This window comes from Chiloscyllium plagiosum, chromosome 29 (genome assembly GCF_004010195.1).
Source record: "Chiloscyllium plagiosum isolate BGI_BamShark_2017 chromosome 29, ASM401019v2, whole genome shotgun sequence".
NCBI classification, from domain to species: domain Eukaryota; kingdom Metazoa; phylum Chordata; class Chondrichthyes; order Orectolobiformes; family Hemiscylliidae; genus Chiloscyllium; species Chiloscyllium plagiosum.
In genome coordinates, this window is record NC_057738.1 from 31,811,152 (window position 1) to 31,824,306 (window position 13,155).

Genomic DNA, 13,155 nt, shown 5'->3' on the forward strand with positions numbered 1-13,155 from the left:
AAGGACCCCAGGTCTCTCTGCATGGTAGCATGCTGCAAATTTTCACCATTTAAATAATAGTCCAAAATGGATGACCTCACATTTAACAACATTTTACTCCATCTGCCAGACCCTTGCCAACTCACTTAACCTATCTATATCCCTTTGCAACATTTCTCAGTCCTCTGCACACTTTGCTCTAGCATTCATCATAATGTCATCTGCAAACTTTGATGCACTACACTTGGTCAACTTTAAATCGTCGATGTACATTGTAAATCATTGTGGTCCCAACACTGATCCTTGAGGCACACCACTAGCCACTGATCGCTAACCAGAAAAACACCCACTTATCCTCATTCTTTGCTTTCTGTTAATTAACCAATCTTCTACCCATGCCAAAATATAGAAGGGATACAGGGAGAGGAAACTGACCATCTCAGTTTCAAAGGAAACAAAGATTAAAACTGAGATTTGAAAGCCAAAAGCTTAGAGCAGTTTGGTCGAGCTGACATAAAGGTACAGAGAGCCATCCCCAAACTTGATTGCAGTGGATGATAAGTCAGTTATGCAGAATGTCAGAGGCCAGATTCAAAGAAGGAGAAGTTCCTACAGCTTTTTCTGTACATCGACAATAACTTTGGTAGATTTCCTCCATCCAGACCGAGCTGAGGAGTTGAGGAGCTTGTGTAGCTGGGCACCATTTCAGGTGAAGACAGTGCTCACTGACCTCACTCAAGATCACGAACCCATTCAAGTCGACCTACAAAACAGACCTGAGAGACTTAGCCATTACACCTCTGGCAAATTCTTCAATCATTTCATACACCAACTCTACTCACTGAACTTAGGTGGGTTGTGCACTGTTGCCACCTGGAGGTCAGATTATACCCTAGGAGGAAAGGAACCGAAATTCTTCCTGAGGAAGGCCAGAGTTTTGAAGGACTTATGACTGAATTACTTATAGATCGTATAGGCTGCTGGTCGAAGTTGTCAGATCTGTCTTACTTGTACAAAATTGGTTATATTTTACAGCCAATGTAATGTTCCTGTGCATTCATGTTTAACTTACATCTGGATGTTAATTTAGAAGCAAATGCTAGTAATTGCTTTGTTAGAATTTTGTAAAACAAGATAAAATTCTTCTGTTTTCAACCACAGCTTCACTCTTTCAGTAAATAAGTGGAATTTTGGATATTCTTAAACAGAAAGTTACTACTCAGTATCAAGATCGTAACAATACGCAATCACTTCCCAGCCACTAATCTTAATTCCTGTTTTCATCATGTGCCAATAAGACTGTTATGTTATCATCCAATTTAAAACTGCCTCAGCAAGCGTTTTGGAATGACATTCCCCCATATAGTGCTTATTTGGCATATAACAAGAACATAGAACATAATAACTGGGAGCAATGTAGGCAATTCAGCCCCTTGAGGCTGAATTTAATACGATCATAGAGAATGGGGTTGAGAAACATATCAGCCATGATCGAAAGGCAGAACAGACTCTGATGGGCCAAATGGCCTAATTCTGCTCCTATATCTCATGGTCTTATGGCTGATTTCATTTCAGCCTCACTTTTCTGTCTGCTCTCCATAACCCTTCAACCCATTACTAATTAAAAATCTCCTTAAATCTATCCATCACACTCTGGGTTGGGAATTCCACAGATTCACTACCTTTTGAGAGAAGCACTATCTCCTCAACTCAGTTTTAAATCTACAACCCATTATCCTAAAAGTATGACCTCTCATTCTAGACTGCACCACATGTGGAAACATCCTCTCTATATCCACTTTGTCAATACAGGTTAACATCTTATATACCTGAAATAGACCTGCTCTCATTCTTTGAACCCCTAGAGAGTTGACAAACAGATCAATTTGAGAATGGTCTTTGTATTAAAAAATATTCAAACACTTTATATTTTTTCTCAGGCACTGTCCTGACGTTCTGGAGGAAATGCAAGGATAATAATTCTGTGGTAGGTCATGACCATGGTTAGGTAAAAACAATGACTGCAGATGATGGAAACCGGATTCTGGATTAGTGGTGCTGGAAGAGCACAGCAGTTCAGGCAGCATCCAAGGAGCTTCGAAATCGACGTTTCGGGAAAAAGCCCTTCATCAGGAATAAAGGCAGTGAGCCTGGAGCGTGGAGAGATTACGCTCCAGGCTCACTGCCTTTATTCCTGATGAAGGGCTTTTTCCCGAAACGTCGATTTCGAAGCTCCTTGGATGCTGCCTGAACTGCTGTGCTCTTCCAGCACCACTAATCCAGAAAATGACCATAATTATCTCTTGCTGCAGGTAATGGAGAGGTGGAAGGACACCCTTTTCCCATCTGATCAAGGTCCCATGGTACTTGGAGGTAATTTCTTCACTGTCCACTACACTACCATCTTTGGTGTCACTTGCAAACTTACTGATCATACCTCCTAAATTCTTTATATAGAATCATAGAGTCATAGAGGTGTACAGCATGGAAACAGACCCCTCGGTCCAACCCATCCATGCCGACCAGATATCCCAACCCAATCTAGTCCCATCTGCCAGCACCTGGCCCATATCACCACCAAACCCTTCCTATTCATATACCCATCCAAATGCCTTTTAAATGTTGCAATTGACCAGCCTCCACCACTTCCTCTTGTAGCTCATTTCATACACGTACTACCCTCTGCATGAAAAAGTTGCCCCTTAGGACTCTTTTATATCTTTCCCCTCTACCCTAAACCTATGCCCTCCAGTTATGGATTCGCCCAACCCAGTGAAGAGACTTTGTCTATTTATCCTATCCATGCTCCTCATGATTTTATAAACCTCTATAAGGTCACCCCTCAGCCTCCGACACTCCAGGGAAAACAGCCTTAGTCTATAGCTCAAATCCTCCAACCCTGGCAACCCTTTCAAGTTTCACAACATCTTGCGGATAGGAAGGAGACCAGAATTGCATGCAATATTCCAACATATATTCCAATATAAACCTCCTCTCCTCACATTCACCCACTCAGCGCTCTAATGAACACCACTCAGGAAACAAAGCATATCTCACACTATTCTACCATCACAGCGACATCCTTCTAATACTTCACAAGGTTCTTATTTTCACACTGTCCTCAGGAGAAAGTGGCAGCATCAGATGACAGAGTGCCATGGAAGAGGAAGAGATAACTCACACACCCACTGACACTGTGAGGAGAGCACGCCCATTGCACTATGCATGACAGCCTTCAGATGCTTCCATAAATGCTGACCCTTGTCTCACTCCTATGATTAAGTGCCGAGATTGTCACTGGACAGCCTACTGGTGGGCTTTGTGCTCGGTGTATCAGAGCGTGAGAGAGCCCACCTTAACATTGTCTGTAGAACTTGCACAGAATGTGGTGACCATTCCATCAAGGACAGGCTGAGCAGACAGACACATAGGCCCTGAATAGAAACAGATAGTTGATAGAGAATTAATGTAACTGAAGGAGACCGTTCAGTCCATTGTGTCTGTGCTGGGTTAATAGAGAATTACATTGCTGTAGCTCTCCTTCCTGCAGTAGGTACGTAAACTGCCAGGTCGGTGGTTAGCACTGCTGCCTCACAGTAACAGAGACGCGGGTTCAATTCCAGCCTCGGGTGATTGGCTGTGTGGAGTTTGCACATTCACCCCATGTCTGTGTGGATTTCCTATGTGTGTTCCGATTTCCTCCCATAATCCAAAGATATGCACGTTAGGTGAATTGGCCATGCTAAATGCCCAAGTGTTCAGGGATGTGTAGGTTAGGTGCATTAGGGAAATTTAGAGTAATAGGGTAGGGGAATGGGTCTGGGTGGGTTACTCTTCAGAGGGTCAGCATGGACCTATTGGACCGAATTTCCTGTTTCCACACTGTAGGGATTCTAAGTAGAGTACTTTTTTTAAATTGAGTGTGAGTTTTTGCTTCTACCTTCTTCCAGGCACTGAACTCCAGACTATCCTTAGAGCGAAAAAAAAGTCGTGTCATCTCCATTTTACTGATTTCTTTATGTTAGGGTGACTTCTGACAATGCTGGAGACTCTGTGGCAATGCAAATGGCTGATGTGGAAGCCCATGTGGCTGCCATCTTGGTTTTGAGGCCTAGCAGGTGGCATCAATCCAGTGCTCTAGCCTGCAGCTAAACCTGACAACTGTTGAGCTTCCATCCTGGGAGTGTGACGTAGGTACCATGTGAGAGACACTTGCCTCCTCTCCTAAGATAGCCATGTGTTAGCTCCCCATCAGCCACTGGGCCAGAGTCCTTGCTGGCATTGGTCAGCCTGCTAGTCCAGAATGGATGATCGAGGCTCGGTTGGGGACTGTGCTGGAGGATGATCAAGTGTGGCATCTGGAAACTGAATCAGGATCATTCCTGAATTACACTTGGAGTTTGGGATCATCCTCGATTTCAAAAATCAATGCTATTTCAGCAACTCCCTGTTGCTATGTGCAAGCTCTTTACCATGGGGCTTACATTAGTTCTATGTCTGACAAATTATTCTGTAATCCAACATTAGACTGCACAGTAGTTGAGTAACAAGCACAATAAGATTTTTATTTATGTCATTTTCTGAATGTAATATTTTCAACATAAGCAAACTTAGTTTAATCAATTAAAACAGTTATCCAACCGTGAAATATGGAAACAAAAAAAACACAAGTTTTGAGAAGCAAAGTTGTTTTAGGAAGTAAATTATGAACAATTGTCAACTAAATTTGTGCTAAGAATCGGGGCTAGAAATAAAACTACACACAGATGTTTCTAAATCCTTGTAAAAATGTTGTAATGTTTGTAAAATGAAAATTGTAATTTTTTGCTGTTACTCTTATTACAATAGATCCGTCTTGATTACAGTAGATTAAAAAGATTGGAATATTTAAGTTGAACAAAAAGAATACAAATTTCCTCAAACATGCATTCTGTCAGAAGCGTCAGACTACCAGTTATTTGTTGTATCGTTACCCATGGAACCATCAGAATATTCCAAATGGACATTCCTAGTGACAAATTGCCGCTGGTGAAACAGCAGACCACACGGCAAATAATGGTCACAAAAGTGAATCAAGTGTCTTCTAAACTTTTCTCCAACAAAGGCGTAAAAAATGGGATTGAGACAACAGTGAAAATAAGCCACAGTGTAGGAGATGGTGTGGGCGTAATCCAGTTGACTCTCCAAATAACAGTTCTCAAACTGCAGTATCTGAAGCTCCTCCAGGGATCTTAAGAAGATCACCACGTTGTAGGGTGCCCAACAGAAAAAGAACACCACCACAATGGTGAATATAACTCGCAGTGTCCTGTGTTTCTGGACTGTTCTGCACTTTATCAATGTCTGAATTATCCTAACATAGCAGTACACTATGATAATAAACGGAAAGACAAAGAACACTATATTTTGTTGATAAAATCTCAACAGTTTCCAAGGAACTGCTGTATCCTGGGGGTAAATATTGTCGCAGGTTTCTCTGTCGTATTCCTCATCTAAGTCAACAAAGATAAAATCAGGGATAGTTGCTAATGTACTGGTCAGCCAAACAATCACACTTGTGACTGTTGCATAGCGAACTTTTCTAGATCTTGCAGCAGAGACAGCATGAACAACTGCGAGGTACCGGTCAATTGTCATCAGTGTCAGGAACATGATGCCACTGTAAAACCCAATGTAAAACACACCACTCATTAACTTGCACATGGCCACTCCAAAGATCCATCCCTTTAAATGATGGACCACCCAGAAAGGGAGGCAAATAGCAGAAAGCAAATCTGAAACGGCAAGGTTAAGAATGAATATATTTGTAATGCTTTTTAGATATTCATATTTCACAAGCACCAGTAAAACCAATCCATTTCCAATGAGACTCAGCATTAAAACGATCAGGTAGAAGCTGGGCATCAGTGCTGCTCCGAATGAATTGACGCTTTCCTTCTCGCACAAGTATTCATAATCTCCGGTTGGCAGCTCCGTTGTGCTGAGCATCATTCACAATCTGGAAGGGACCTGTTTCCACAACACAAAACATAATTATTTACACACCTCGCACAGGCAGTGCTATTCCTTAGCGACTCTGAAATGGTACCATCAAATCCAACATGCCTGTCCAAAATCCTTCCTCTGCCTATGCTCCACGCTATTTAAACCTCCACCAAAACAGCCGCGAGATGCATTTCACCTCAAACTGGCCACGTGTTGGAATCCCATCAATTCATTTCATCTGATGGATAGTTCTGGCAGAGTCTGCTCACTTCCACAGGACAGGCCACTTGGCCCCTTGAATGTGCTCCATGGTTCAAGAAGGTCAGGGATGATTTGATTGACAATCCTCAGTTCTACTTTCCCTGTCTTTTGCCAGTGGCCCTCGATTCCATCACTGATTATAAACCTGTCTATCTCAGCCTTGAACATACTTTCAATGGTCCAGCCTTGATAGCACTATGTGGTAAAGAATTCCACAGATTCATTATCCTCTGAGGGAAGAAATTCATTCTCATCTCTGTCTTAAATGGGCAGTCCCTTAAACTGAGCTACTGTCCCCTGATCCTAAGCTCTCCCCAAGGGGAGACAACCTCTTTGCATCTACCCCCCCACCCCTGTCAAACTCCTTTAAGAATCTTAAATCTTACAATACAGTATCCTGTCATTCTTCTAATCTCCCATGGGTACAAGCCCAATCAACTGAATCCTGCCTCATAAAAGCTTACACCTTCCAAGCAAATCATGGTCTCCCCATTCTTCTGACAAAATGCACGACCTCATGATGATCTGTGTCAAACTTCACCTGTCAATTACCTGCCCAATTCTGCATGTTTATGCATGGCCTCGATTCTGTCATTAGTGGCAGCCCTCCTCAGTATTGGCTATAGCTCCCCATCCCCATTTCACATACACGAAGAAGAAATGAATCAAATGATGTCATAGAATCACAGACTGTACAAGAGGTCATTCAGCCCAGCACACCTGTACCCCACCTTGGAAGAGCTACATATCAGTTCCAATCTCATACTGTTGCCTGGTTGGTCCGTAATCATTTTCTCTTTCAGTAAATAATTGTCATCTGCTGAAACTTAACTGCACACATGCACCAATGCAGAAACATGATTGTGTACAAATCTAGAAATGTATATGTGCAACAATCTGGAAACACGCATGTGCACCAATATGGAAACACACATGTGCGCTAGTCAGGAAACATGCATGTGCACCAATCTGAAAATACACATGTGCACCAATCAGGAAACATGCATGTGCACCAATCCAGAAACACTCATGTGCACCAATATGGAAGCACACATGTGCACCAGTCAGGAAAAGTGCATGTGCACCAATCCAGAAACACATATGTACACCAATCTGGAAACATACATGTGCACCAATCAGGAACCATGCATGTGCACCAATCCAGACACACACATGTGCACCAATCCAGAAACACACATGTACACCAATCTGGAAACATGCATGTGCATCAATCCAGAAACATGTGTGTGCACCAATCTGGAATTGCACATGTGCACCAATCCAGAAACACAATGTGCACCAATATCAGGAAACATGCATGTGCACCAATCCAGAAACACACATGTGCACCAATCCAGAAACACACATGTGTTCCTATCTGGAAACACATATGCGCACCAGTCAGGAAACATGCACGTGCACCAACCCAGAAACACACATGTGCACCAATATGGAAACACGCATGTGCACCAATCCAGAAACACACGTGCATCAATCCAGAAACACACATGCGCACCAATCCGGAAACACACGTGTGCAAGAACATAGAAACTCACATGTGTGCACCAACCTGGAAACATGCACGTGCACCAATATGAAACATTCAGGTGCAAAAATCTGGAAACACACAAGTGCACAAATCTGGAATCACGCATTTGCACCAATCAGAAAACACGCATGTACACCAATATAGAAACACACATGGGCACTAATCCGGAAACACGCACGTGCACCAAACTGGAAACATACATGTGCACCAACCTGGAAACACACAAATGTGCACCAATCAGGAAACACACACGTGGACCAATCTGGAAACCCACATGCAACAATCTGCAAACAAACATGTGCACCAATCTGGAAACATGCATGTGCACCAATCAGGAAACACGCTTGTGCACCAATCCAGAAACACAAATGTGCACCAATCTGAAAACATGCATGTGCACCAATCCAGAAACACAAATGTGCGCCAATCCAGAAACACACATGGGCACCAATCCGGAAACTCGCACATGCACCAAACTGGAAACATGCGTGTGCACCAATCTGGAAACAGGCATGTGCACCAATCAGGAAACACGCATCTGCACCCATCCAGAAACACATGTGCACCAATCAGGAAACACACATGTCCACCAATTCAGAAACACACATGTGCACCAATCCAGAAACACACGTGTGCACCAATCAGGAAACACACATATGCACAAATATGGAAACACACATGAACCAATCTGGAAACACACGCATGCACCAATCTGGAAACACGCATGTGCACCAATCAGGAAACATGCATGTCACCAATCAGGAAACATGCATGTGCACGAATATGGAGGCATGCATGTGCACCAGTCAGGAAACACACTTGTGCACCAAGCTGGAAACACACATGAACCAATCTGTAAACACACACATGCATCAATCCAGAAACACACATGTGTACCATAGAGTCATAGAGATGTAATTGGATTGGGATATCTGGTCAGGAAACTGGCATGTACACCAATCAGGAAACACGCATGTGCAGCAATATGGAAACACGCTTGTGCACCAATCTGGAAACACACATAAACCAATCTGTAAACACACGCATGCACCAATCTGGAAAACACACGTGCACCAATCTGGAAACATGCATGTGCACCAATATAGAAACACACACATGCACCAATCTGGAAACACACATGTGCACCAATCTGGAAACATGCATGTGCACCAATCTGGAAACACGCTTGTGCACCAATCCAGCAACACAAATGTGCACCAATCCAGAAAAACACATGAGCACCAATCAGGAAACACACATATGCACAAATCTAGAAACATGCATGTGCAAAAATCTGGAAACACGCTTGTGTACCAATCCAGAAACACACGTGCACCAATCTGGAAACACACATGAACCAATCTGGAAACACACGCATGCACCAATCTGGAAACATGTATGTGCACAAATCTGGAATCACGCATGTGCACCAATCAGAAAACACGCATGTACACCAACATAGAAACACACATGGGCACCAATCCGGAAACTCGCACGTGCACCAAACTGGAAACATGCATGTGTACCAATCTGGAAACATGCATGTGCAGCAATCAGGAAACATGCATGTGCAGCAATCAGGAAACACGCATGTGCACCAATCAGGAAACACACATATGCACAAATCTGGAAACATGCATGTGCAAAAATCTGGAAACACGCTTGTGTACCAATCCAGAAACACACGTGCACCAATCTGGAAACACACATGAACCAATCTGGAAACACATGCATGCACCAATCTGGAAACATGTATGTGCACGAATATGGAGGCATGCATGTGCCGCAATATGGAAACACACTTGTGCACCAATCTGGAAACACTCATGAACCAATCTGTAAACACACGCATGCACCAATCTGGAAACACACATGTGTACCATAGAGTCAGAGAGATGTAATTGGGTTGGGATATCTGGTCAGGAAACAGGCATGCACACCAATCAGGAAACACACATATGCACAAATCTAGAAACATGCGGGCGGCACGGTGGCACAGTGGTTAGCACTGCTGCCTCACAGCGCCTGAGACCCGGGTTCAATTCCCGCCTCAGGCGACTGACTGTGTGGAGTTTGCACATTCTCCCCGTGTCTGCGTGGGTTTCCTCCGGGTGCTCCGGTTTCCTCCCACAGTCCAAAAGATGTGCAGGGGCAGGTGAATTGGCCATGCTAAATTGCCCGTAGTGTTAGGTAAGGGGTAAATGTAGGGGTATGGGTGGGTTTCACTTCGGCGGGTCGGTGTGGACTTGTTGGGCCGAAGGGCCTGTTTCTACACTGTAATGTAATCTAATCTAATCTAATCACTCATGTGCAGCAATATGGAAACACACATGTGCACCAATCAGGAAACACACACATGCACCAATCAGGAAACAAGGATGTGCACCAATCTGGAAACATGCATGTGCACAAATATGGAGGCATGCATGTCCACCAGTCAAGAAACACACATGTGCACCAATCCAGAAACATACATGTGTACCATAGAGTCAGAGAGATGTAATTGGGTTGGGATATCTGGTCAGGAAACAGGCATGTGCACCAATCAGGAAACACGCATGTGCAGCAATATGGAAACACACTTGTGCACAAATCTGGAAACACACATAAACCAATCTGGAAACACATGCATGCACCAATCTTGAAACACACACGTGCACCCATATGGAAACATGCATGTGCACCAATCTGGAAACACACACATACACCAATCAGGAAACACGCATGTGCACGAATATTGAGGCATGATTGTGCACCAGTCAGGATAAAAGCGGGTGCATCAATCTGGAAACACACATGTGTACCATAGAGTCAGAGAGATGTAATTAGGTTGGGATATCTGGTCAGGAAACAGGCATGTACACCAATCAGGAAACACACATGTGCACTATCATAGAAACACACATGGGCACCAATCCGGAAACACGCATGTGCACCAAACTGGAAACATGCATGTGCACCAATCTGGAAACACGCATGTGCACCAATCAGGACACACACATGTGTACCAATCAGGAAACACACACATCCACCAACCTGGAAACAGGCATGTGCACCAATCAGGAAACACGCATCTGCACCATCCAGAAATACACATGTGCACCAATCCAGAAACACACATGTGCACCAATCAGGAAACACACATATGCAAAAATATGGAAACATGCCTGTGCAAAAATCTGGAAACACGCTTGTGTACCAATCCAGAAACACACACGAACCAATCTGGAAACACACGCATGCACCAATCTGGAAACACACATGTGCACCAAACTGGAAACATGCATGTGCACCAATCTGGAAACACGCATGTGCACCAAGAAACACACATGTGCACCAATCAGGAAACACGCATCTGCACCCATCCAGAAACACATGTGCACCAATCTGGAAACATGCATGTGCACCCATCCAGAAATACACATGTGCACCAATCCAGAAACACACATGTGCACCAATCCAGAAACACACATGTGTACCATAGAGTCGTAGAGATGTAATTGGGTTGGGATATCTGGTCAGGAAACAGGCATGTACACCAATCAGGAAACGCGCCTGTGCAGCAATATGGAAACACACTTGTGGACCAATCTGGAAACATGCCTGTGCACCAATCAGAAAACACTCATGTGCACCAATATAGAAACACACATGGGCATCAATCCGGAAACCCGCACATGCACCAAACTGGAAACTTACATGTGCACCAATCTGGAAACACGCATGTACACCAATCAGGAAACACACATGTGTACCAATCAGGAAACACACACACCCACCAACCTGGAAACAGGCATGTGCACCAATCAGGAAACACATGTGCACCAATCTGGAAACATGCATGTGCACCCATCCAGAAATACACATGTGCACCAATCCAGAAACACACATGTGCACCAATCAGGAAACACACATATGCACAAATATGGAAACATGCATGTGCAAAAATCTGGAAACACGCATGTGTACCAATCCAGAAACACACACGAACCAATCTGGAAACACACGCATGCACCAATCAGGAAACACACATGTGCACCAAACTGGAATCATGCATGTGCACCAATCTGGAAACACGCATGTGCACCAATCAGGAAACACACATGTGTACCAATCAGGAAACACACATGTGTACCAATCAGGAAACACACACATCCACCAACCTGGAAACAGGCATGTGCACCAATCAGGAAACATGCATGTGCACCAATCAGGAAACACGCATCTGCACCCATCCAGAAATACACATGTGCATCAATCTGGAAACACACGCATGCTCCAATCTGGAAACACACATGCGCACCAATCAGGAAACATGCATGTGTACCAATCTGGAAACATGCATATGCAAAAACATGGAGGCATGCATGTGCACCAGTCAGGAAACACGCATGTGCACCAATCCAGAAACACACATGTGTACCATAGAGTCAGAGAGGTGTACTTGGGTTGGAATATCTGGTCAGGAAACAGGCATGTGCACCAATCAGGAAACACGCATGTGCAGCAATATGGAAACACGCATCTGCACCCATCCAGAAACACACACGAACCAATCTGGAAACACACGCATGCACCAATCTTGAAACACACACGTGCACCCATCTGGAAACATGCATGTGCACCAATCTGGAAACACACACATACACCAATCAGGAAACACGCATGTGCACAAATATTGAGGCATGCATGTTCACCAGTCAGGAAAAAAGCGGGTGCATCAATCTGGAAACACTCATGTGTACCATAGAGTCAGAGAGATGTAATTGGGTTGGGATATCTGGTCAGGAAACAGGCATGTACACCAATCAGGAAACACACATGTGCACTATCATAGAAACACACATGGGCACCAATCCGGAAACACGCATGTGCACCAAACTGGAAACATGCATGTGCACCAATCTGGAAATACGCATGTGCACCAATCAGGACACACACATGTGTACCAATCAGGAAACACACACATCCACCAACCTGGAAACAGGCATGTGCACCAATCAGGAAACACGCATCTGCACCCATCCAGAAACACATGTGCACCAATCTGGAAACATGCATGTACACCCATCCAGAAATACACATGTGCACCAATCCAGAAACACACATGTGCACCAATCAGGAAACACACATCTGCACCCATCCAGAAACACATGTGCACCAATCTGGAAACATGCATGTGCACCCATCCAGAAATACACATGTGCACCAATCCAGAAACACACATGTGCACCAATCCAGAAACACACATGTGTACCATAGAGTCGTAGAGATGTAATTGGGTTGGGATATCTGGTCAGGAAACAGGCATGTACACCAATCAGGAAACGCGCCTGTGCAGCAATATGGAAACACACTTGTGCACCAATCTGGAAACATGC

The 13,155-nt window shown here is 44.1% G+C and overlaps 1 protein-coding gene across 4 annotated transcripts in view; it reads right to left on the minus strand.

Annotated features, from left to right (window-relative positions):
• Positions 1-4,534: 4,534 nt before the first annotated feature.
• Positions 4,535-13,155, minus strand: part of LOC122564302 (C-C chemokine receptor type 3-like) — a 52,434-nt gene continuing 43,813 nt past the window's right edge. For all 4 annotated transcript variants that reach the window (XM_043718972.1, XM_043718974.1, XM_043718975.1 and 1 more), the window contains one exon: positions 4,535-5,988. In XM_043718972.1, the coding sequence (XP_043574907.1) occupies positions 4,927-5,970 (1,044 nt within the window). In that variant the 5' untranslated portion in view covers positions 5,971-5,988 and the 3' untranslated portion in view covers positions 4,535-4,926. The remainder of the gene's footprint in view (positions 5,989-13,155) is intronic.